Source organism: Pseudoliparis swirei, chromosome 17 (assembly GCF_029220125.1).
Source record: "Pseudoliparis swirei isolate HS2019 ecotype Mariana Trench chromosome 17, NWPU_hadal_v1, whole genome shotgun sequence".
NCBI classification, from domain to species: domain Eukaryota; kingdom Metazoa; phylum Chordata; class Actinopteri; order Perciformes; family Liparidae; genus Pseudoliparis; species Pseudoliparis swirei.
This window is the reverse complement of record NC_079404.1, coordinates 8,202,010-8,228,052: the sequence shown is the minus strand read 5'-3', so window position 1 is coordinate 8,228,052 and position 26,043 is coordinate 8,202,010. Positions and strand designations below refer to the sequence as shown.

The following is a 26,043-nucleotide window of genomic DNA, read 5'->3' as shown; positions in this document are numbered from 1 at the left end:
GTGGTTCAGGGAACGGTGTCTGTGTTTGTGTATCTGCGAGGCTTTGTCTTCAAAAGGAGCTGGATGGACTGAAGACGGGGTGGAGTGCCGAGCAGAGACACTGCCTGTGGTCGGGTATACAATAAAGGATATTACAAAACATCACGCTGGCTGCTCATTCCGTGTGGCTTAAAGGGGGAACCTACCAGTGACTGCTAGACACTTGTCACAGTAAGACAGACAGACAAAAGTAAATTTGAAGTCAGTCTCAGCAATCTCTGTCCAAGTCATTTGTGGCACAATTCTGTATTGTCAGTGCACCCATCATGTGCAGTAAAATGGCCAAACTGAAGCTATATCTCAAGCAAAAAATAACATGGCAGAAACGGAAACCAAACAACACTTCTGCTTTCTGTAAACTTAACGGCAAATACTGAAACGTCTGAATAAAAGCGTGAGCTCGGAGTGAAGCAGGGATGCAGTTAAAGCTTTTGGGGAAACTGGAAGGGAGAAACAAGAAGAGTTAGGTTGTGGTGAGGTGTATTTCGTACCGCTGGAAAGTTGCATTGCAAGCATGCCCATCAGGAGCCTACTGTACCTAATACAGCGAGAGAGCAGGGCCAACGGTTGCCCTCACTCCGTGAGCTGTCATCCGGAGAGGGAGCATGGGCAGCAGGGAAGGTGGCGGATCTGATGACGTCATCAGCAGACTTGCTTTGACGTGCTACGGCATCTGTATCTAGGTTTATAACCATGGGAACTGATCTATCAGTGTTGGAGTCACGGTCTCCACAGATAAACATTCTTCGCACCATCTGATTGTTAGATTTAAGGTTAATTTAATCCTAGGTTGACCAGAATTAACATGGACACTTTCCACAAAATGTCTTTCAAAACAAGAAATTTGGATTGAGCCCTAAATGTAATTTTATGAAATAAGTGGTGATGAACTGCCAGTGGATAAGAGGAAAGGTGGTTTCAAGGATGATTTGAGTGGCATCTTGTACAAGCAAGATTATACAAAAAATTGTTAAAGTCTCAAAAACCAGCTGGCTTGCATATACACAAGTGTGCACATGTACTTTGATTAACATATTTGTTCAGACTCAATTTAAAGCCAGACTATGTAACTTTTGAAGAAATAGAATGAAGTTCAGAAGCAATAAAACGCACCCTTGTTCAATCCGATGCGCTCACGTTTTTGGTTGCCACTTGCTTTTATACTTGGTCTGGTATGACCACGTTAGCTAACGTTGGCCAACTTCAGGCTGATATTACAGTGTAACTGACATTACCAAGTCAGTTTGCTGACTATCTCTCCTGTTACATCACATTTAAGCCAGTCGCAGATAAGCATCACAAATGTATTAGGTTAACACATTGTAGCCAAGCAGGAGACATGGTTTTGTGTTGCCATTCAGGATGCCTTTTACGGAAATGGCTCCTGGAAAACAAAGTGTCATGATTCTGTACTGGTCGCAAACGTTACATAGTCTCGCTTTAAGAAAATGATAACGTTGCTCCCCTGACTTGTTCAGAGATAGAGAAAGTGTAGTGTTTAAAATCAGATCAGACTGAAGAGGATTGGAGACAGACTTCAAACAGTGCTCACACACTGATGGTTAGATGAATACAGTTTGTTGATTAACAAAAAGCTCCTCCAGGAAAGAGCTTGGCTCAGTAACGTCACTAATTCGAGTATTACCCTGAATTTGTACTCAGACAGACTTTTTTTCCCTTTCTCTTTTCACAGTAAAATTGTCTCTACTCGAGGAGGAGAGCTACCGTGTTGTTTGTAGATGGGCGGTTTTCTGTAGATGTTGCTCCCCTGATCTGAAAACATTCAAATACAGACAGAAATGACATTTATAGATTATACAGTGGTTCTATTATTTAACAAATCAAATCTATTGTAAAGCATTTACACATTGGGACTCAAATGAATTTCGCCGTTCTTCCTGGAATATGAAAGAAGAGGGGGAAAAGCAAAAGCTGATCATAAATTGAGTAAGGTAGATGGATAGATGGATAGATGGATGAATAGATAGATTGATAGATTGATAGATAGATAGATATATAGATAGATGGATATGTGGATAGATAGATTGATAGATAGATAGACAGATATATAGAAAGGTAGATAGATGGATGGATGGATGGATGGATAGTAAGTAGGGACGAGCAGTGACAGGGTGCGCTCCAGCTCCTACCTGGGAGGTGGAAATGTTTAGGGGTCTGAGATAGAGGCGGGGTGACCGGCCGGCTGTCGGGCCTGAGCGGGAGGGGGGAGCTCCGGCCACTTGGCAGATCAGTGCCTCCAGTGGGAAGAACCAAGAACAAAACATAAGCAGGGATACTAACGGGGAACCACAGTCTGAACGGCGCAACACACAGGGACCAAAGGGACTAGCTAAAGTTACTTTAAGCGAATGGGAGACATTCGGTTTGCCTCAGAGGAATGCAGTTATTGGAGCAGTATGCTATTTGTGTGATGAAGATACAAACACGGAGAAAACGAGCAGAGTTTTAAAAAGCGAGAATGGGAAATGTGCAAAGGGTTATGAACTATGATGTTTGTTAGTCTGTTGAATAATATGAATTTACGGTTCAATAAGAGCTCATGGTTAAAAAGTGTGTCATCATTCAGGATGGCAGATATAGTCTAATGATAGATGGCGCTGGATCCAGAATGACTGACGGAGAGGTGACTTTTGAGGTGACGATGGAGATGATGTGTTGCCTTCAGGGAGAGGGGGGAAGTGGAGAGGAGTGGAGTGGAGTGGAGTGGGGCCCTTACCTTGACTATGGGGGAGGAAGTGGTGTCTGAAAGGGGAGGTGGGGCGGGAGTCGCTATTTCTGGAGCCCACACTGTTACTGCACAAGGAGGAGCAGAGCTTCTGCATGCCTGTCAGAGCCTCTGAAGGGAGGGAGAGTGTGGGACAGGGGACAAAACCCCAGGACCAGGCAGCAGAGGTTGGTCAGTTTCGGGAGGAAATAGAAGGTGCGAAGGTATGGAACAAAAGAAAAGGAGGATAGACAGGAATCAAATGTCGTAAAAAAAAATTACAAAAAGACACCCAAAGTGAGAGGTAAGGAGTATTTAAGATGAACAGTCAGAATGAGGAAGAGTGTTACACTTTAAAATCAAATGTTTAAATGGAAACAATGATAACTCTGGAAAAACTGGGTTGTTAAAGGCGCAAAATTGACTTTACGATTGTTATTCTGCTGAAAGGATGGATTGTCCATCAAAGCAAAAATGTATTTAACATAACAATCATAAGACAATTTTGGCGAAGTTTGCTATCAGAAGGAGGGAGGGTCAGTGAACTAATCCACGGTATTTTAACTGTCATCTACCTGACAAGTAAAGATCTCACCAATCCACCGTATAAAAGTAATTTTTTTAAATGTTGTCAAAAAATATGGAACAACATACACACGCTCACCGGGTCTGTGAAAATGCTGTGGTGACCTTGACAAGGTGGGGGTGTAACCGTGGCGATTATAAACTGGTGATCCGAGAGAGCCCTGACTCGTTGACCTTTGGAGGATGCGTTCCCTCCTGTCGTAAGAGCCCTGACAAACACACACACACACACACAAATATACCACACACACACACACACAAATTGAATCAAATAATGAGACATTATATGCTGCATTTACTAAACATTCCATACAGAGAACAGTGAATATGACAAAATGATATGCTCACCTCACAAGATGGGGTTGGCGACATGTTTCTTGAGCACTAAAAGAATGAAACAAGTCACAATTATAACGTAGTTGTTAAAAGCGCTAATGTTAGCCTGCTCCATAGAGGCCAAAGAGCCCAGAAAGCCAGACATATATATATATCATTGTCGATTTAGGATCATTTATCATCATCAGCAAACGATGACGTATCTTACTTTGTCATCGGGCAAGGGGGAACACTCCCTCCTGGCAGTGTGGAGCTGTGAAGGACACAAGCAATTCAGAACTGCATACGGGCTTTAAACACACCATTGTTTGTGTTTCTTTCCTTGTTTGTTTTTTTCCACGGGAGAAAGTCTTACTATCGGAGAACTTAGCCAAGAGCAAAACAGAGGATTATTTGATCTTAATGCACAGTGCTGTATGTGCATGAAGATGACATGCATTCAGGAACAGATATATGCATTCCGTGTGTTTACCTCGCCCACACTCTCTCCTCTCTCCTCTCTATCATCCAGGGAAGTGGTGTACAAAGGTTCATAGGTAATAAGATCAGGACGCTCAATGTCATAAATGGCTTTGACTTTTGGAATGGCAGCTAGGTCTCGGTAATCAAGGATCTCATTGTCTACTTTTGCCTAGGGAGACAAATAAAGACAAAGATGCATACACACCGGGTAAATGGGGTTTACTAAGGTAGAACATTCTATAACTGAGCAAGCTAAAATTGTCAAAAGAAGCCTTTATAAAAACGGGTATTTGTGACATTTCTCACATAGATCGTGTGACCCGGTGAGCCAGGTATGCTTGAACCATGTCTGGAACAAATACTCTCGGAAGACGACCTCGTAGACTGCAAGAAAACACAGACACACACACACACACACATACACACACACAAACACACCCCCCCCCACACACACACACACACACACACACACACACATAAGTGGCTGTTAGTCCCAAACATTTTTGTCAGGCAGTCGGCCTCCCGTGATTCATATCCCACTGATCTGCACATCACTGTGGAAATTACTCAAAACACCATTTGGCTTTTATACTGTATAAGCAATGAGAGGGGATTGACAATCCCTGTATTTACGTTCCATTAATAACATGAGGTACTTTGAAATACTAACATGTTATTTCACGATTAGGCCATTCATTTGCAAATTTGCAAAGTTATTGAGTGCTTCACCCTTTGATTGTATGTTCTTTAGAACCTCATGCTGGTTTATGGGAAATGGAAAGTTTGTATGGCAGCAGCAGGTCTGAGTCGAGCTCAATTAGCGTTTCTCCTAATGTGTAAATGGGGGATTTGAACAGACACATTAGTCATCTGTGATTATGTATATTGTGTCTGCTCCTCCAAATGTGTGCAGATCTTTGTCTCATGCAATTTCATATGAGCGCTGATAAAAGTGTGAAAAGGACAAGAGTGAATGGCTCCATGACACAGAGGACGCACTGCAGGCTGTCTCCAGCAGATGGAAGCAAACAGTGCATCATGTCTTATGTGCATGGTGGAACACAGGATGATGCCATCTCATAGCCAATAGTGAATACAGTAGCCTACCTGCCTTTCTGTTTTTTGGAGGAATAAGAGGGACGGAGGCAATAGCTGTGAAAGAAGGAGAGGGGGGTTCACAGGATGTCACACAAGGGGTTGTGCATCTTCAGCCCGACTCCCAGTTCACACATATATATCCAGACGAACAAGTGAAGATGCAAATGTCCATTTATACACGCATGCAAAAACACACACACACACACACACACTGCCTTCATCGGCAAATTATGTCAACCACGGTAGGTTAGGGTTTAACAGTTCATCGAGGAAGTGGGAACAGCCCATGCAGAATCCATCATTACATATTTGGAATTTCTTTCTTTTCCAGGCAAAAATTGTCGTGAGACATGAACAGAAAGGTACTTTCAGTTAAGACAAAGTCATGGATGGTGACGCCCAAATTCCTACCCTTTCCCTGTGTCTCTCCTCTGTTCTGGTGGTGTTCTTGCAGCCGGGATGCCACACTGTTGACCCTAAGGAGATAAAATACATTTACATATGGAAATACAATTTATTATAGTTGTAGTGTGGACTGAGAGCTGGAGAGTGAAAGGAAAAACCTCCAAAACGAGTTGGGACACAAACCACCAAAGACTCACTCACTTCACTTTAATTGCTACTCAGCCAGTGTTGTGCGAATTTGGTTCCAGTACAGAATATAAATGAACTCTCAGCACTCAGTGTGTCAGCAGCACGGGACATAAGCAGACAAATCACACAGTAAATGATAAAAAGACAATAAAAAGGATGCCATTTCATCCCCACGCCGACAGGGTCTTATACCCCTGAGCCTTACACTCCAGAGAAGCATGCCACTCCACAGATTCTGTCAAGCAAAGAGGAGTAACAAAGTTGTCATATGATGTGTCCGCTCACCTTGCAGATACATCTCTTCTCCTTCTGTGAACATCTGATTGCACCTGCTGCATCTCGCACAGCTTGGGTGGTAGTGCTTGTCTCCTGCCTGGAAAACAGAGAGCAGGAAAATAAAACTCAACAAAGTCATCAGTGAAGCGAGGAGCTGTGACCTCCAGGAAATAGACTCAGAACTCTACCTACTCCCAGCTGCATCTCCCTCCTCTAACATCCAAGCCCTTTTAGTGCAGAGGATAGTTTCATCAGATCCTGAAAAACTGCTCTGAGAATGACTGCTGATGGATTTTTTAGAATTTTCTTGGCTTTCTCTTTGATTATTCCTTTATCTTTTTGATAGAGACTTGTCCTCTAACTCCTGCATTCTTCATCTTCGTATTTCTCTCATTTCAATCATGAACAATAAAAAAAAAAATCAAAAGAAAAGATGTTCAAAGATACCGAAAAAAATTGAGACCTTATTACTTCGTTACTTGACAGGCTGCTCTAATAGCTCCTTATTGGCATCCTCCAGAATCCATCAGAATGGTCTCTGAATGATCCCAACAGGCTGGAAGAGAGAAACTAGCAAAAAGAGCACTAGCTGCTCCTGCACTAGCTGCTCTGCTCAATCAGTAATTTAAAAAACAATTTAAACTTTTTATGATTCTCCATTAATACAAAATCTTGATTCCACCATATCGCCTTTAGCTTGCTAGCTTCATCCACCGCTCAGCTAGCTAGAAGCCTGTAGTGCCCTAAATAGTTAGCAGTTGTAGTAAGAGCGGTCTTAAAAAGTAGAATGGGAGTCAAGCTAGTTTTCAGGAGCCAGCCGGATGGCAGACACAGTTCCACACAGTCGGAGGGAGACAAAGACCTCCTCTTTGACAGACTTTACAGATAGGGCTGAATCAGACAGGCTTTGGTCCAGCCCCTTGACAGCCTTTATAGTGGGGCCAGCGCTGGTTATCCCTTAGGATGCTTCATACACTGTACTATCTCCTCTTTTTCTCTTACCATGATCCTTTTTTTCTCTATCATCACATTCTTTTCTGCTCTGCTTTCTCCCGGAAGTCCCTTTCTTTCTCCCCGGCCTGGGACTTTACGTCTCATGGAGTCATCATTTGGCCTGATCCCATAGATCTATCTGGGGTGATGGATCGATCTGCATATCACGCCACTGTCCTGTTGAGACTTGCCTCCTCTCCACGCCATCTGCCTGATGGATCGTGGAGTCTGCATCGTGGATCGTGGAGATCTCCATCTACATTCTTGCCTCCTACTAACTGTCATATTCATTGAATTACTTTCATCCTTATATTTTCTTCCGTCATCTCATCTGCACATACATCACATCTGATCCTCCTCTCTTCCTCCTCTGCTCTCCTCTCCTTTTCTTTCTTCCCTTTTTCCCCCTTTTTTGTTATTTTGAGTTTTTCCTGTTCCGATGAGGTTTTTTGGGGCAGGGATGTCTATGTGTAGATTGTAAAAGCACTCGAGAATTTGTTTTTAGAAAATTGGGCTATACAAATAAACTGAATTGAATTGAATTGATGCTCTCCTGAAGGTTTTTTCCCTTTTTTCCCTGTGAAGGGTTGTTTGGGAGTTTTTCCTGATCCGATGTGAGGTTCTGGGACAGGGATGTCTATATGTACAGATTGTAAAGCACTCTTAGACAAATTTGTAAATTTGTGAAAATGGGCTATACAAATAAACGGAATTGAATTGATGAAATTGCACAGTGGGCAGCTGTTGGTGAATGTTTCCCTGAGACTGATCTGCAGGGTGAATGTAATAATGTAGGTGTTTACATTTCATGTGGGAATGGGAAATAAATAATTGAATGTCTTCTTTTTTTTCAGGAAGGAAACATTTTTAAGATTGTTCAGTTATTATCATGGAATATCACCAACAGTCCACCTTGCCTTCTCTCCCTGAGTGTTCCTCTTTGTGATAACCTACATAATGCGATTCAATCAGATTATCTGACGGCTAGAGCGCCCAAATTTCAGCCTTCATTGACGTGGCACTTTGAATGCAGAGAGCACAACTAAAAAGCCATTGTGACTTTGACCAAGGGTGTTAAAATACCCCAAATAAATTGTGCCTGCTGTAGAAATTAACAGCCCTCAGTAACTTATTTAGCTGACAAGGGGCCACTCGTCGAGGCCTAGAGAGATGGGGCCATTGACTTACCATTTGCATTTTCACATTTTACAGAGCAGCTAGGGGGAGAGCGGGGTAATGTGAGACACCGGGTAATGTTAGACACCCCCTGTATCTAGGCAAAGGAACCCATTTGTGGTCATGTGACCATTATGTTTTCAAGCCCCTCCCATTCCCCCCTTGCCATGAAAAAGATGGGTGTGCTGTGTTAAGTATGTTTTTTCACAAAAATTAGTTTTTTGCATGTAAAAGTAAATGTTCTTGCTGTGAACTAAATCAACTTTTGTGTCAAAACAAATTGATTTAGGTAGAAAACCATATTTCATACATGTCGATGAACCTCTAACATATACAACTATGTGATTGATGCTAGCTGAAGATTAGCCTGAATGGCTAAGGTATGTTGTTTATTCTCAAATAGTGGCTGTGGGGTAAAGTGAGACACATGTTATGGGGTAAAGTGACACAGTTTACCCCAAGTTAAGTTTAGTCTTAAATATATTTGAGTGTAATATTACATTAATTATGTTGTATTTGTAATATCATAAACATTGTAGAAAAGCCATCATGCCAAGAAACTACACCAGGAAGACAACATGGGGCCAAACACCCCTTGCAGAGATGGAGAGTGCAGCCGCTGAGGTCATGCAAGGACATAAGTCCTTAAGAAAAGCTGGAAGGGATAGAAATATTGACAAGACAACCCTCAAAAGATGTATAAAGAAAAATAGAAATGGGAAGTAAAATCAGTATCCTGGGGTGCAGTAGCTGAGGCAAAGAGAATATTTACAGATGAGATGGAGGAGGAGCAAACACTTGAAACAACTAGCTGACCAGTTCCATGGCCTTGCTCCAGTTAATTGCCGTGAACTGGCATATGAGTTCTAATCTAACTGGTTCTATCTGTCATTTGATTGTTAATTAAAACATTTTGCATTATATTTTGTTGTATAGGATTTTGTTCGGAGTTACTTTCAAGTGTTTAAATAAATGTGCTTAATTGATCTTAATCTCCATGATTCTATTACTAGTCCGATATTAGTTTTGGAATGTGTGGTTGTCAATCTAGCTGTCAGGATTGTAACTATTACAACATGTTATAGGCTATGGTAGTTTTAAAATGGAAAAAGTAAGTGGATCACTTTACCCCCTTGATTTCTCAGGTCTGTCTCACTTTACCCCAGCTTAGGGGTAAAGTAAAACACAAGACCACTTTTTTTGAAACAATCATATTGTAACGGACTGAGGGAAATGTTATGCAGAGCTACCAACTCTCACGGTTTCGCCGTGTGACACACACTTTTGCATGTTTTCACATGCTCTCACGCCACACAACCAATATCTCACGGCAAAAGAAATTCTGATTTTGGGCCGAGGCGCGTTGGTTTCTTTTCAAACTCTGCGACGATAGATGGCGCTAAGGAGCGCATCTATAAACCTATTCGCTGCATAGACATCCTATTTACCCCAAAGAGTCCCGAAGTTAGCAACAGAAGAAGATTTTCAAACAGACACAACGAGCAGAGACTACGGTGTGTTAATGCAGGGCTCTCAAGTGTCACGCATTTCGGTCTTACGTCACACACTCCCGCCACACATCGTATTTCTCACGCTGAAAAAACTCTCGGCTATTTAATGTTTTAATGTGCCGCAGCACGCAAACATGAGCTGGCCGCTGTTAAGTTGTAATAGTTTATTTTGATAACATCTGCAGAGGTCTTATGGTTTAAATTAATACATATAGAAAGATATTATAATAGACAATATTAAGGAGAATATTGATATTGTTATTAATGTATTATGAAGCATAGGGGTAATGTTTACTCTATGCAAATGTAAATGGCATGAGAGTGACTGTATGTTAGTATTATAGATTGACGAAGCCGGTTGAAATCCGTGAAGTGACTCACAATAACAAGAGACTTTTATTGTGAAGGTGACTTTAACAAGACGGGATTCTTATTGTGAAAGCGTCGGAACCGGAAGTGACGTTTCGACCGGCGCAAGAGAGGATTATGAGACAGCGTGTTTGTAGAGGGATCGTTCTCTTTCTCAGGTAGGCTGCGACGCGGCAGGCTGTGTCTCCCAGGTGCAGCCTGCAGCCGGCGCCGGCGCCGGGAGTAGGAGAGTGCTTTGGATGTTTGTTTCACTTTTCTTGCCATTAAATGTTGATAACTTAATCCATGCGCGTCCGGAAGCCTGTTTTTCCACCATCTGCAGAGTGCCCAGTTTCGAGAATACCTTACACCGCGCTGCCCTCACCGTGGAGGAATCAAGCTCTCCTCTGGAGTTCTGCTGTGAGGAGCCACTTATCAGCCAATCAAAAAAAGAAATGGGGTACACAATAGCCAATCAGAAAAAACCGTATCTGTTGTATCTGTAAGATTTAATCCAGCAACCACTGAAAATAAAACATCCTGGATAGATATGTCACTCTTGCCTGTCTTCAAAACATAAGAGCCCTGTTAATGACATGTGGTTCAATTAAGTTCTCACTCTCTTAAACTTTAAATCTTAAAATAATGTGTTGTGTTTGTGCGTGTGATTTTGTGTGGTGATGTAAACTCAGCTGTCATAATTGTAAAATGGCGCCGTGCCAACGGCTGCTTGTCTCAGTAGCTCCACAATTGCTTTTTATTTTATTGTCTTTTTTTGCACTTTTCCTCTCTTTTTCTTCTCCTTTTCTTTCACGTTGGTCTAAGTTACGGTCGGATACTGGACCATAACTACTTTTTTCGCAACTTCTACTGTGGTTTTTGTTCACTTTGTCAGGGCTCTCAAGTCTCACGCATTGAGCGTGAGACTCACGCATTTCGGTCTTATCTCACGCACAGGCGCGTCTCTAGGATTTGGATACATATGGGGCTTAGCCAGTGCAGCTTAGCTAGGAAAGTGACCCCGGGTTTTTTTAGCCTAGGGACGCCACTGCTCACGCACTCCCGCCACACATCGAATTCCTCACGCTGAAAAAACCTCTCGGCTATTTAATGCTTGAATGCAGGGGTGCTCAATACGCCGATCGATTGTTCCGCTGCAGAGCTCCGACGCCGGTCTGCGCGCATTGGGATGGAGCAAAAATAGTCACTAGCACCCCCCCCCCGTCAACAACTCTCTTCGGCTCGATGCCGGCGCGCGCAACGGTCAGCTGTATCGGGTGCTGATGGAAATCTCACGTTTGCCTGTCTTCAAAACTTGAGAGCCCTGCTTTGTCGTGAGTATCGGAGAGCCACAGCAAAACAATGACGGGGACCGTGGCTTACTCGCGCGCTCAGCTGATCGCGCTGTGCAGACCGCAGCTCCTGCCTCGAGACAGACCTGTGATCCCGCTGGAGCTACGGAGAAGGGCTCGCGGCTGCAGATCGGGTGTCAAGCGGAGGGCTAAAACGAGGAGATACAAACCCTCAGTACCGTCGATCATAACGGGGAATGTGAGGTCTTTGGCGAATAAGACGGATGAGCTCGGCGCGCTGGTAATGACTGAGAGGATCTTCCGTGAGAGCAGTCTCTTGTGTTTTACTGAGACGTGGCTGCACGCGGACTTTCCGGATCACAGCGCGTCTGTGCCCGGCTTCAGGATTGTTCGGGCGGACAGAGACTCTACACAGTGCGGTAAGAAGAGAGGGGGCGGGATCGGTTTATGTGAATGAACGGTGGTGCAATCCCGACCATGTCTGTGTGAAGGAGCGCTTCTGTAGCCGGAACATTGAACTGCGCCCCTACTATTTGCCGAGAGAGTTCACGTCCGCCATTGTGGTTGTCGTTTACGTGCCGCCATCAGCTGACGCTGAGGAAGCAGTGGACACCATCCACTCCACTGTGTCTGCTCTGCTGAATCAACAGCCTGGAGCATTCATGACTATCACTGGTGACTTTAACCACACCAGATTGGATAAAGCTCTGCCAACCTTCCATCAGTATATAGACTGCCCAACAAGGAACAATACAACTCTGGACTTGCTGTATGCTAATACAAAGGATGCATACAGTGCCACTGCCCTTCCCCCCCTCGGCAGGTCTGATCATGACCTGGTCCGGCTGACACCCAGGTATGTTCCTCTGGTGAAGAGGCTGCCGGCGACCACCAGGACTGTGAGCAGGTGGTCTCTGGAGGCGAACGACGCTCTGCAGGACTGCTTCGAGTCGACGGACTGGGATGTGTTGTGTGGACCGCATGGGGAGGACACTAACAGTATGACCGACTGCATCACGGAATACATCAAGTTCTGTGAACACACCACCATCCCATCATGGACTGTGCGCTGCTTCCCCAACAACAAGCCCTGGATCACCAGGGACCTGAAGGCGCTTCTTAACTTGAAGAAAGCTGCTTTCAGGTCTGGGGACAGGGATAAGCTGAGGAGAGTCCAGCGCAACCTGAAGTTGAAGCTCAGGGAGGGCAAGGACTCCTACAGGAGGAAGCTGGAGGCCAAACTTCAGCTGAACAACACAAAGGAGGTGTGGAAGGGCATGAAGCAGATAACTGGCTTCAAGGTGGGAGGTAGACAGCCAGGGGGCTCCCTGGAGAGGGCCAACGAGCTGAACTGTTTCTTCAACAGGTTCAGTTCACAGCCCCCCCCCCCCCCCCGTCTCCTCCACACCTCCCCCCTCCCAAACACCTCCCCCTCCCCCTCTGTCCCCCCTGTTGAGCTGCACATCCACCGAGCCCTCAACAACAATGAGCTCCTCCACCCTCCCCCCTCTCTCTGTGACGACTGACCAGGTGAGAAGACAGCTGGAGAAACTACACCAGCGCAAGGCAGAAGGTCCTGATGGCATCAGCCCCAGGGTCCTAAAGACCTGCGCCACCCAGCTGTCTGGTGTCCTGCAGCACCTCTTCAACCTCAGCCTGAGGCAGGGGGAAGTCCCGGTGCTGTGGAAGATGTCGTGCCTGGTCCCTGTTCCAAAGAAGTCAACACCATCTGGCCTCAACGATTACCGACCGATCGCCCTCACCTCCCATGTGATGAAGGTGCTGGAGAGGCTGGTCTTGGCCCACCGCCGGCCGCAGGTGAAATCATCGCTGGACCCTCTGCAATTTGCTTACCAGCCTCATGTGTCCACTCGGACGACGCCATCATCTACCTGCTGCAACGAGCTCAGTCGCACCTGGATGGAACCGGTGTCTCTGTGAGAGTCACTTTCTTTGACTTCTCCAGTGCATTTAACACCATCCAGCCACTGCTACTGAGTGAGAAGCTGCGGGTGGTCGGTGTAGACGCGTCCACCATCTCCTGGATCACTCAGTGCGTTTACATGATGGTATAATTCGAATCTTGCTTTAGTCGGACTATGCTATCTTTTGGGGGATCTGCTGTTATCCCAATATACATGGCAGTGAGTAATTCGAATCATTGGCCGAAAGCATGTCATATCCGATACGATAGGCGGCGCTGTTTTCATTACAACTCGTGGTGATACAGCCATTTCCGCTTGACCTCTTCACCACTATCAACAACATTTCGAGAAAGATGGCGAACAGAGAGCGAGGCGAAGCTACATCCCTCTACTATTCTTCCATGGTGTTAATAGGAGTACAGCGAATGCAAATGGCGCTATTGGCTGAGTTGAGAACGGAGAGAAGACGCCGTCGCCGAAGGTACACGGAGAATTTAATTTATCGTCTCTTTCGACTTCCGGGTCACGACATGGGAGGGAGGGAGGAGGAGGAGGCGGCGGATCTCGAGCATGCGCAAAGACGCAAAGTCCAGTTCCGAATCGAATTCAGAGTTACATGCCGCGAGAGTCGAATTATCAACTGGATCGGACCGAGCTATCCAGGGGTGTTAATCGGACCGAAGTCGGACCGCACATAGTCCGACTAAGGTGTTTACATGAAACGGATCATTCGATTTCAGTCCGACTAAGCCAATAATTCGATTGCATGTAACCGCACTGACTGACTACCTCACAGGCAGACGACAGTTTGTCAGAATGGGCCGTGTGCTGTCTGGAACGGTGGTCAGTGATGTTGGAGCCCCACAGGGAACTGTTCTGTCTCCCTTCCTCTTCACCCTGTACACCAGTGACTTCCAGTACAACACGGAGTCATGCCATCTGCAGAAGTACTCTGATGACTCTGCAGTGGTCGGGTGTATTAGGGATGGACGGGAGGAGGAGTACAGGGCAGTGGTGAGCGACTTTGTAAAGTGGGCCGATGAGAATTACCTGCGGCTGAACGTGGCCAAGACCAGAGAGATGGTGGTGGACTTCAGGAGGAAGGCGACAGCTCCTACACCTCTGAGTGTCCTGGGAGTGGACGTGGATATGGTGGAGGAGTACAAGTACCTGGGCGTCTCCATCGACAGCCGACTGAACTGGAAGGCCAACATCAACGCTGTTTACAAGAAGGGGATGAGTCGACTCTTTTTCCTGAGAAAGCTTCGATCCTTCAACGTGTGCAGCAAGATGCTGGAGTTATTCTACCAGTCGGTTGTCGCCAGTGTACTGCACTTTGCCATTGTCTGCTGGGGGAGCAGCATCGGAGCCGGTGACACCAGCCGTCTTAACAAACTGGTTAGGAAGGCTGGCTCCATCATCGGCTGCAAGCTGGAGCACCTGGAACAGGTGGTGGAGAGGAGGACGTTGAAGAAACTGCTGTCCATATTGGACAACCCGGACCACCCTCTCCACCACCTACTACAGGGACAGAGGAGTACTTTCTCCAGACGTCTCCTCACGCTCCGCTGCCACAAGGACAGATACAGGAGAACATTCCTGCCGACGGCTATGAGGCTCTATAACAGATCACCTCTTGCCAGATCCTCGTGCAATAATAACTTAATATTTACACTATGTTGATCTGCACTTCACACATTTCATTTGTTTGCACGACACATACACACACATTTCATCTCATCTGCACATATACACACACTTTGCTTTTTGCACACTGTCTATATTTAATATTTTTGTATTTGATTTGATTTGTCATTGGTGTTGTGTATGCATGTGTGTTGTATATGTACATATATATTTTGTTTTGTATTGTATTGTACTTTTATTTTACTTTGTATACTTCTATATCTTTCATCCCTGTTTCTTATATTTTGTGTTTTGTTTTTTATTCTTGTGTGTTTGGTTTATTGGTGCTGCTACTGTCACGACAAATTTCCCCTTGGGGATTAATAAAGTATATATCTATCTATCTATCTATCTATCTATAACAAGCAGCAGGAGAGCACCTTGTTAACCTCTTGGTATACTGCAAGCTCAAAACATCAGAGCATTGTTTGTTAAGGCTGCCCACATAGCATTTATCACTTTATTTGCAGGCCTTTGAACAAGTAAGATGTATTATAAAGAATTTAACATAAAGACAGGACATTTGTGCAATAGAATTAGTCATGTTTTTGTAAATGAGAGTAGAGTTATTAAAAAACATTTTAATTATTTAAGGTAGCAAAGATGCCTCGTAAAAGACCTTTGCCAGGCCAGAATGCAGGGTACAACATGGGTACAACCAGTGTTGCCAGGTCCGCGGTTTTCCCGCGGAATTGGGCTACTTTTGAAGTGTTGCCGCGGGTTGAATTTTTTGTCCGCTGGTTCGGGTAGACCTATTTTGCATGCAAATTACATGAATATCTTTAAATAAAAATCCATATTTTAAATGAAATAATTTATTTCTACCCAAATCCGACCAAACTGACTCCAGATCAGCACGTACACACATGGACATGGGACACGCCCACATACACACACGCACCTAAAGCTCTCGCCGCTCTCAGTCTCCCGCGACCCGCTCGATCCGAACTCTGGTCTGGTAGTTAGTATAGCTAGCTACACTGGAGAAACATGCCACCCGGTAAGTGGGCTAAATACGGGAAGAAATATACGAAAGAATGGGAAAGTGAAAACGGAATTAAAGAATGGATAGAACGTGTGGCTGGGGATGATACCAAAGCTTTTTGTCGGTACTGCAAAACCGAGATTCGTGCGCACCACAGTGATCTCCAAAACCACAGCAAAACGGGGAAACACATTCGAAATGCTGCTCCGTTCTCCAGTTGTCGAGTGCGTACATTGTTTGACAGTGGCATAACCACAGTGAGAATTGACCACTCTGTGAAGTTAGCCGAGCTTAAAATGACAGCGCACATTGCTTGCCATTCAAGCATTTTGACAGTGGATCCTGGGAGAGCTTGTTGGTGAAATTGCACAGAAGGACATCAAACTGCACAGGACGAAACGCTCTGAACTCATAAACAACGTAATCGGCCCAGACATGCAGCACCAGCTTCTAAACTAAAGGATATAGGGGAAGAACTGTATTCTTTAATTATCGATGAAAGTACCGACGTGGGCATGCAAAAACAGCTTGCTGTTGTCATAAGATACTACAGCCAAACACAGCAGCGCATTGTGTCTACTTTTGCTGGTATCAAAAATTTAGACGGCGGAGATGCCAATTCAATAACAGAAGCATTGCTGAATTTTTTGCAAGAATGCAAGCTGTATCCAAAACGATGCATCGGGCTCGCAACCGATGGATGCAATACTACACCTTCACAGAGCTATATTTTATTTATGATAATATACTGTATCTAATTACACAAGGCCATTTTAGGACATAGGTGAAATAACTGTTTCGGGAAAACTGCTTTTAATGCTGGCATACTAACCATTTGGTGTTACTTTGTAGATATTACAATACATTTGGCAATGATAGCAATGCTGTTGGACTTTAAAAGCAGTGTATATGGTTTGGCACAGGCATATTTTGAGTTCTGATATTGGGCTTGTTTTTTGGGCTTGTTTTATTGGCCATTGGGCTGGTTTGGGCTGGTTTTGATTGGCCATTGGGCTGGTTTTGTCACACAGACCTGGCAACCCAGGGTACAACGCCACATTAATTCAAATGTCCTGATATTTGAGCCACCAACGTGTGTGTCTGCGTGCGCGGCAACATTTTGGTCACCCCCGACAAAATCTCACTCCAAGGTTTTTTGAAAAGTTGGCAGCTCTGTGTTATGTTATAAATGTTATGTTCAGGATGTAAGTGAACGTCTCATGAGCTGGTAGCTGTGAGACGTGTCTGTGATTGGAGAGCGAGTGATGTTGTGTTGTGTGGTGTTGTGTTACGACTCGTTCGGAGCAGAGCTATGACCCGGAGCAGACGTGAAGCTGGTTGGGAGGCTTTCACGGCGTTTTGCTGTCGTTTTGGCGTAGGCTGCGGCCAACAGTAGCCTGTTCTATGTTCCCTGAATAAACACCCTATAAACCATCTACGCCTCGTAGCGTTCCTGACCCAGGGTCGCTACATTTGGTGTCAGAAGTAAAACTTTCGCTATCATCAACATCACCACGTGAGTTAGCAGCAGAGAAGCTAAGTGGCTAACGCTCGTCAACGGTGAGAAACATGACGTCGGGGAGCCGTCTCAAGATTAAACGGGAAGGAAAAAGTGACAAACGAGAAGGACGGCGCAGCCGAGGCCTGGCAGACGACGAAGCACCGAGAGCGGGTAAAAGAAATGACCGCTAGGATGGCTGCGGAGGCTGGCTTTGGCCACTCGGGCCGCGCCGGTGATGGAAATGGCGGCCGTAGAGGAATAACTGCGGCCGCAGGAAGGGACATGACTGAGCACACTGAGACACGGAGAGAAGCTATTCCGTCCACAATAAAGACCCCCAGATATGACGGTAAATCCAACTGGGAAGCTTTTCATGCACAATTTGAACTATTAGCCCATGCCAGTAGATGGTCCACTGAAGTAAAAGCTCTCCAGTTAGCGATGTGCCTCACGGGTGACGCTTTATCAAGCCTGCTGCTGCTGAGTCCTAATGATAGGAGTGATTATGATGCACTAATTGGGGCTCTAAAGCGACGATTTGGACAATGCTCTGCCACTAGCCTGCTCCGCTCTGAACTATGCAGCAGACAGCGACGGCCAGAGGAGCCGCTGAGGGAGCTCGCTAATGACATTGAGGGGCTTGTTCACCGCACCTACGCCCACATGCCCCGTCCATCCAGAGTGAGCTAGCTAGGGACCATTTCCTCCAGGCCCTGCTGCCAGCTGACCTGCGCATCCAGACACTACTCGCTCACCCTGGGTCGCTCCAGGAGGCTTTGGAGTCAGCAACGGAGAGAGAGATGCTGTGTGCTGGCGCCATGGGTAAAGTGGTTGAAAAAGCACCAAAAGGGAGCGCTGCTTGTGAGATGGAAAGGGAGTTGGCGCAGCCTGCCTGGGTGGGGGAGCTAACCCAGCTAGTGAGGGCTGCCACTTTGAGAGATGAGAGGCAAGACAAGCCACGACCAAGAGTCTGCTGGGGGTGTGGCCAGCCTAGCCACCTGGTCCGACACTGCCCCTGTTACACCGCGAACAAGGGAAACGAGCCGGGACCGTATAATCGGGACGATGCAAACCCCTGGCACTCTGTCCCAGCCCCCTCTAATTAACGAAGCTACACAACCGTCCGACCAAATAGGGGCAACCAGACCACCGGAGGATTTTGATGGTCAGCTAGAGCGACTAGTGGTGCTGGGCAGTGGCGGCTGGTGAATTTTTGGGGGGGGGGGGGGCGCAGTTTAAATAGCACTCAACAATGAGAAGAAAAGAGGTTTTGAGTAGAATATTGTAAAAAACAAAGCTTTATTTCAAGAACACAGCGTGCTCAACACTGTCCAATAAAAACTATCAACACACTGTGACTTTGGGCATGAGAGGTTCAGAGCAGCTTTAAGGAACATTGGGTTGGGTTTCAGAGGTTTGCAAAATAAAAGAGTTCACATGAAAGAGTTCACATGAAAGAGGTTCAGAGCAGAATAGAGTCAGAAAGAGATCACATGTTACATTGGGTGACAGAGTAGACCCACTACTGTAAAGACAAGTAGCCTCCTCTCTTTAAAGTTGGCAAACTTATCAATAACTCTCTGGTTAAAGTCAATCATGTCTGTAACCAGCCTGTTTCATTATTCTTGAGGGAATGTGTCTGTTTTTCAGAACTTCTTTGTTGTGTTTCGATGCCAGTTCGGTCTCCTACTGCTCTGCATGGAGCTAACTCGCTAACAGCTGTTAGCGAGTTAGCTTCATGCTCTGAGCTAGATAACTGCGGCAAGATTCGTGCTTTACACTTGTCTGAAGCTCTGTAGATCCCTCACCCCGTTGTAGTCCAGAGAGTTTCAGTCCCAGGACTTTGGAACAACAGACAGGGGGAACAAAAAACGAATTACTCATGGAGCATTCAGCTAACCAGCTCCGGTTAGCATATCGGCTAGAGGAGAATCTCCGGGTGTACGTCCTCCCGCGGTCAGCGATTTGCTGCTGAATTTTTAATTCCGGATGTTCGGGTCCCAACTCTTTCAGCCTCTTCTTGTCAATATCTGACCGTCGATTGAAAGGTCTTTCGCGTAGAGATACCACAGAGTTTTCAGTCACCGACGCCATGCTAACAACAAGCTTCTGCTAGCTATGTTGCTCGCGTACCTGCGTGGAGGTGGAGGTGGAGCTCCCTGGCAGGGTTGCCAGGTCTGTGAGATAAAACCAGCCCAATATCAGAACTCAAAATATGCCCGTGCCAAACCATATACACTGCAAATAAAGTCCAACAGCATTGCTATCATTGCCAAATGTATTGTAATATCTACAAAGTAACAACAGATGTTTAGTTTGCCAGCATTAAAAGCAGTTTTCCCTCAAGTTATTTCACCTAGGTCCTAAAATGGCCTTGTGTTATTAGATACAGTATATTATCATAAATAAAATGTGTGTACGTGCTGATCTGGAGTCAGTTTGGTAGGATTTGGGTATGAATAAATTATTTCATTTAAAATATGGATTTTTATTTCAAGATATTCATGTAATTTGAATGCAAAATAGGTCTACCCGAACCAAGGACAAAAAATTCAACCCGCGCAACACTTCAAAAGTGGCCCGATTCCGCAGGAAAACCGCGGACCTGGCAACACTGCTCTATGGGCTGAGGGAACATACGGGTCTCTGATCTGCCGAATAATCAATCGCGGCACATTTGTGCGCACCAAGATTCCCGGTTTCATCCGCCAATGTGAAGCCGGTCATTGCCAAAACGACTGAAATGTTGTATCGATGCCGTACACACACGTTAGACCAGCACCTCGAAAAGGGAGGGCTTCTCTCCGTGATAATGGCGATATATTATATTTTTTCACATTAACTTAAGTGGTTGTTGACAGGGGCTTACGGTCTCCCACACACATTTAGCGCGTCAACACGGTATATTTACTATTTAAATGATTTGGCATATAATGTTTTTTGACAGGATTTTTTTTTTTTTCTTCTTCTTTGTTTTTCATCTCCAAATTTTAAGAGGGGCGGCGCACTAGCGCCCCCTATGGACGAACCGCCACTGGTGCTGGGTCGAACATGGATAGGAGACTGTTGGTATGCAATGCTCACCATTGGAGGGACATGCTGCTCTGCACTGGTAGACACAGGTTCATCAGCAACCCTGGTGAGGCCCGATGTGGTGACAAATGGAACTGATATTTTTCCCACGATAGTGAAACTGCAGTCAGTCACCGGGGAGCGAACTCCCATGGTTGGGGAAGCAATAGTGACTCTGGGCCTGGGGAAAAAGTCTATCCGCTGCCCGGTGTGGGTTGCTAACCTGGAGGACTGTATACTGGGACTGGATGTTCTCGGGGCATTGGACTGTGTCAGTGGCGGGCCGTCAGGGCCAGCAAGGCCTTCTCTGCTGGCCTAAACATCATCAGAATATATATTTTTTTTAAATAAATGTTCCCACAAATATGTATTCAATGATTCCCCAGAGTAAGAGTTACACTCTTCATTTCATAGCTTTCCTCTTGGTTGCACTGCTGCCAGCCCCAGGTTGAGATTTGGAGGACTGGTCTTTATGTTAGATCTTTTATCCAATCATATTCAGCCATCGTGTGTTGCCAGGGGGCTAAAATCTGCCCTTAGGCCTTCAGAATCAACATTGCGGGCGCTGGTAGCTTCAAGTGAATGGGAATGACAATGTTGTGTCAACCAATCAGCTTTAGAGTTGGCTCCTGTAGGCCTTCTAGCTGGCCCCGGAACCGGCACAGGAGCCAGCTAGCAGGCGTCGTGCTGCACGTCTTTTGATTGGATGACCAATATTGAGAGGCGGGGTCTATGGGCACTGGGCAGGTATATGCAAAACCTCAGAACTAGGAAACTGAATTTGATAAAGGAATTAATTTGCGGACTACAAAGCTGTTTTTTCAACCCACAATGGCGGAAGGAGGAGAAGATGTCGATTTGGTCGAGCATATACTTTTAACGCCTTTCCCAAGACAAACTTTTGCTACTGGACAGACTCGGCTTTCAGCATTAGCCTCCATGTCGATAGAAAAGGACTTATTGGTGGAACTAAAACGCACAGATAGACTGTACAACAGAGTCATTAAAGTCTTCTTGAGGAAAGAAAGAAGGATGGATTTTGTGTTCAAATAATCAGTCTTTGGTGAGTAGGCATACAATGCATTCTTTTTTATTAAATGTGTATGTATGTTTGGCACAAAATAAAATGGCAAATAGCCTATGTTGCAAATTATTTGTTTTCTTTCTTTTATTTTCAGTGAATAGTTATGTGTCTTTATCATCACGGTGAAACTGCTTTGGGTGCGACAATGCCCTGTTTAGTGAACAAACTAGTGCAAGTGACTTTTTTCTTCTTTTCTCCGTCCCGATGCGCGCATTCTGCAGCGTGCGAGACGGAGAGCCGAGAGAAATGACATGCTGTTGTGTAGATACGATCAACATCAGACGGCTGTTTAGTTTAATAAATGAACAAAGACGTGCTATAGAGAAAATGACGGGGGGCGGACCAATTTTTTTTTATGTCATGCGATCTACCAATACTACGCCGCGATCGACCGGTAGGTCGCGATCGACGTATTGAGCAGCCCTGGTCTAGAGCCATGGCATCATAATGATAGTAATAAGAGGTGTATTAATTCGGGTGGGACTGTGTAGGACCTCACTGAAGGCCCAGGCCCCAGGCCCCAGGCCCACGGCCCGCCACTGGACTGTGTCATCAACACAAAGAGAGGAACTCTCACATTCCCTGATGGTCATGTCATCCAGATGTGGCGCCAGCCACCCCGGCCTGGCTGTGTTGCGACCCACACCGTTGCCACACTGACGGCTGAGACAACAAATTATGCTGCCCCTAGCTGCATCCCTTCAAATGAGCTATCCACACTGCCCTCCACCCTGCCAGCTGCTGAGTTGCACCCACCCCCAGCCTCTGTCCGGCCAGCTACAAGTCCACACACACAGGTGGTGTACAGGGTCCAACTGCCACCACGAGGAAGGAAAGTCGCTCTGCATAGAAACAGGCTGGCCCCCTACCGGGGCACATTCACCCCACCAGGACAAGAGCCTGGGGCACAGGGAACCCTGGACTCAGCCCAGACTACCCACCAAACCCTTCCCAATGGGCCCAGCCTTTCGCCCGCCCCATTCACAGACTCTTAGTGTCCCTGGCCCCGCCCCTCCCTTCCCAACCCCTGCCCTTGGTCCCAGCGTCCCCTTAACCCCTTTTCCTTCTCCCCAGCGCCGACGGCAGCCTCAGAGGAACCGCAGGCCCCCTGGCCACCGAAGAGACTTTGTTGGCCCCCTCGGGGGCGAGGGACTTTGTGGGGGGAGGGTAGTGTAACGGACTGAGGGAAATGTTATGTTATAAATGTTATGTTCAGGATGTAAGTGAACGTCTCATGAGCTGGTAGCTGTGAGGCGTGTCTGTGATTGGAGAGCGAGTGATGTTGTTGTGTTGTGTGGTGTTGTGTTACGACTCGTTCGGAGCAGAGCTATGACCCAGAGCAGACGTGAAGCTGGTTGGGAGGTGTGACAATGCGTCTTGCCGTCACTGGTAGGTTCCCCTTTAAGCACCACGGAATGATCAGCCAGAGCGATAGTTCGTAATGTACTTTATTGGACACGACCCCAGACAGTGTCTCTGCTCCAGCACTCCACCCCGTCTTCAGCCCGTCCACCTCCTTTTGAAGCCAAAGCCTCGCAGATACACCCCCACAGATTGTCATCAGCTGGTCTGATTGTCCTCAGACCAGCTGATGACAATCAGACACCGTTCCCTGAACCACACCCCCGCTCCACCCACTCTGCAGCCGAGCTTACACACACCCCCCTGCCACAGGAGGCTTTCACGGCGTTTTGCTGTCGTTTTGGCGTAGGCTACGGCGAACAGTAGCCTGTTCTATGTTCCCTGAATAAACACCCTATAAACCATCTACGCCTCGTAGCGTTCCTGACCCAGGGTCGCTACAATATTTTCACTACCCTTTGTCCAAAAGACATTCTGATAACGTACATTGCTAGGTAACATCCTGAATTAATGGGAAATGTGTACGTTTTACTGATATATCATTTAAGCTCGCCGAGAGGGGAGCAAATGTAAAAAGTGTCTCACATTACCCTGCTCTCCCTATAGCAAGCACTTCCCAACACCCCCTTCCACTTTCTCTCTCTGGAGGGAGCTGCTAACGATCGAGAGTGTGGTGCGGCACATGTTTGGTGATTTTTTTAATTTTTTTATTCTTTAATATTTCACTGTGTGATTGAGTTGTTGTGTTTCTAGTGTCTGATTGTTGGTATATTTTGGGGTTTATTTGGGCTTTGTGGAGAGAGAACCGTTTTTCTGGTGTGAGACGGCGTCTTCTGAGACGCCGTCTCTGAGACATGTCGTCCGGATTCAGCCCGACCCAGGTATCCCAGTAGAGGAGGTTCTCTTGGCTGTGGGAGACAGTGTTGGACACGATAATGTCTCCCACGCGTCCAGGATGAACCGAGGGCTGCTGGTGTTCTTGAAAGATGCGCGGTTTGTGCCTCAGACGCTGGAGATCTCTTTTAGAGTAAAACATGAGACCGGGTACTACAGAACAGTGTTGGGAGTAACGCGTTACTTTGTAACGCGTTACTGTAATTCCACTACTTTTAGCGGTAACGAGCATGTAACGAAGTATTTTTTTAAATCAACTAACGCAGTTACAGTTACTGAAATTTAAATGAGTTCGTTACTCGCGTTACTCTCTTTTGTGAAAAATGAACACTTGCAGACAAGAAGACAAGCTAGGCTACTTTAGCTGCTTCTGATCTGACATCGCAGGACCTTGGTGGCGCAATGATATTGTAACGTCTCGGACGTTATGGACTGATGACACGGAGACGGGACGACGTTATTATTCCTCCCTTTATTGGGCATCCACCAACACAGACAGCGTGCTCCTCTCGGCTCAGGAGCTCGAATATCAACAACAACGGTACCCGTCAACCACCCGTAACTTCCGTTTTCCGACAGGTTAACCCCGCCTCCCCTCTACTCCGCCAATCACAGGCACGCCCCCTCGACCAGCACGCACGGTGCCACACTGTGATTGACAGCCACTTCCAGTGTTGCCAGGTCCGCGGTTTTGCCGCTGGTTGAATTTTTTGTCCGCTGGTTCGGGTAGACCTATTTTGCATGCAAATTACATGAATATCTTTAAATAAAAATCCATATTTTAAATGAAATAATATATTTATACCCAAATCCTACCAAACTGACTCCAGATCAGCACGTACACGCCTCACTAGCACCCCCCCCCCCTCAATTATATGCAGCACCTCAAGGCACCTTTGTTTTCTCTACTATACTGCAGGCCAATCACTTTTATGTCATTGGGCCTAATGTAAAAAACCACTGTTAAATGACACAGTTATTTTGTATTAAGTTAAGTATTAAAAGGGACTTTTGTACAACTGCTTGATTTGAAGGCCTGTTGCCCTGTTGATTGCAATAAATAGGTCTACAACATATGTTTATTGTGTTTGACTGTTCAGTACTGTCCATTACATTAAAAAAGCAGACATAAAAGTAACTTAAAAGTTACTTTCCCGAGTAACTAATTACTTTTGATATACAGTAACTAGTAAAGTAATTCAATTACTTTTAAAAGAAGTAACTAGTAACTATAACTAATTACTAATTTTCAGTAACTTGCCCAACACTGCTACAGAAGGATGCTGTGTGTGTGTGTGTTACCTCAAGGACCTTCCCTGTGATGAACTGATGACACGCCTCACACTGAACTCCAAAATGGATCTGGTAGTCCTTTTCACAGTAGGGGGCGCCGTCCCTGAGTGGAGAAAGAAAAAATCTAAGCAGCAGGGACTTCACAATGAAATATCAAATCGTGTGTGAACCTTATGAAAGCCTAAATTTAGTCAAATAGCCTGTAATTACGGTAGATATGAGATGCTTACTTGCTGATGTACTCTCCAGTCAGTACTTTGCTGCAGGCCTTACACTTAAAGCAGCCCAGATGCCACTGTTTGTCCAATGCTAGAAGAGCCTGTCCATTCTTAATGTCTCGACCACATCCTGCACAATCTGAAAAAAATCAAAAGTGGCAACAAATTAAGTTTTGCTGAAACAAAAACTCCAAGTACAAACTGAGTGCAAAAAATAAAGTGTGTAGAAAGAATGAATACCTGATTTGTGTTGCATTTAAAAACACAGCTTTTAATGTAATGGGCTCACTGTAGAAGAAATTATTGTATGCAAGGAAATAAGACCGCTTGTCAGTTGTGACCCAAGACACTAGATGGTAATAGAATGTAACCAACAGCATTCTGATAGCTGCCTCTTTCTGTCATCCACAGCTCTCTTACCATAGCTCTAAATGCTCCATCCATATCCAAGTGGGATGCTGATGCTTAAAAAGTGCAAGAGGTTGGTTTCTAAAAATACCTTCCAGTCATCTCTTCTCTAATGAATAGAGGATGAAAGCAACACAGAGCCTACTGCAACCACAGAGG

The 26,043-nt window shown here is 45.7% G+C and overlaps 1 protein-coding gene across 1 annotated transcript in view; it reads right to left on the bottom strand.

The window, feature by feature from the left end:
- LOC130207564 (actin-binding LIM protein 1-like) overlaps window positions 1-26,043 on the bottom strand; it is a 40,176-nt gene that overhangs the window by 4,999 nt on the left and 9,134 nt on the right. The window contains exons 4-17 of the mRNA XM_056436211.1: window positions 25,489-25,615; window positions 25,268-25,361; window positions 6,125-6,212; window positions 5,657-5,721; window positions 5,255-5,299; window positions 4,454-4,531; window positions 4,158-4,316; window positions 3,894-3,938; window positions 3,698-3,733; window positions 3,429-3,558; window positions 2,777-2,896; window positions 2,190-2,294; window positions 1,765-1,812; window positions 573-718 (exon numbers count right to left, since the gene is read on the bottom strand). Coding sequence (XP_056292186.1) covers window positions 573-718; window positions 1,765-1,812; window positions 2,190-2,294; window positions 2,777-2,896; window positions 3,429-3,558; window positions 3,698-3,733; window positions 3,894-3,938; window positions 4,158-4,316; window positions 4,454-4,531; window positions 5,255-5,299; window positions 5,657-5,721; window positions 6,125-6,212; window positions 25,268-25,361; window positions 25,489-25,615 — 1,286 coding nt within the window. The remainder of the gene's footprint in view (window positions 1-572; window positions 719-1,764; window positions 1,813-2,189; window positions 2,295-2,776; window positions 2,897-3,428; window positions 3,559-3,697; window positions 3,734-3,893; window positions 3,939-4,157; window positions 4,317-4,453; window positions 4,532-5,254; window positions 5,300-5,656; window positions 5,722-6,124; window positions 6,213-25,267; window positions 25,362-25,488; window positions 25,616-26,043) is intronic.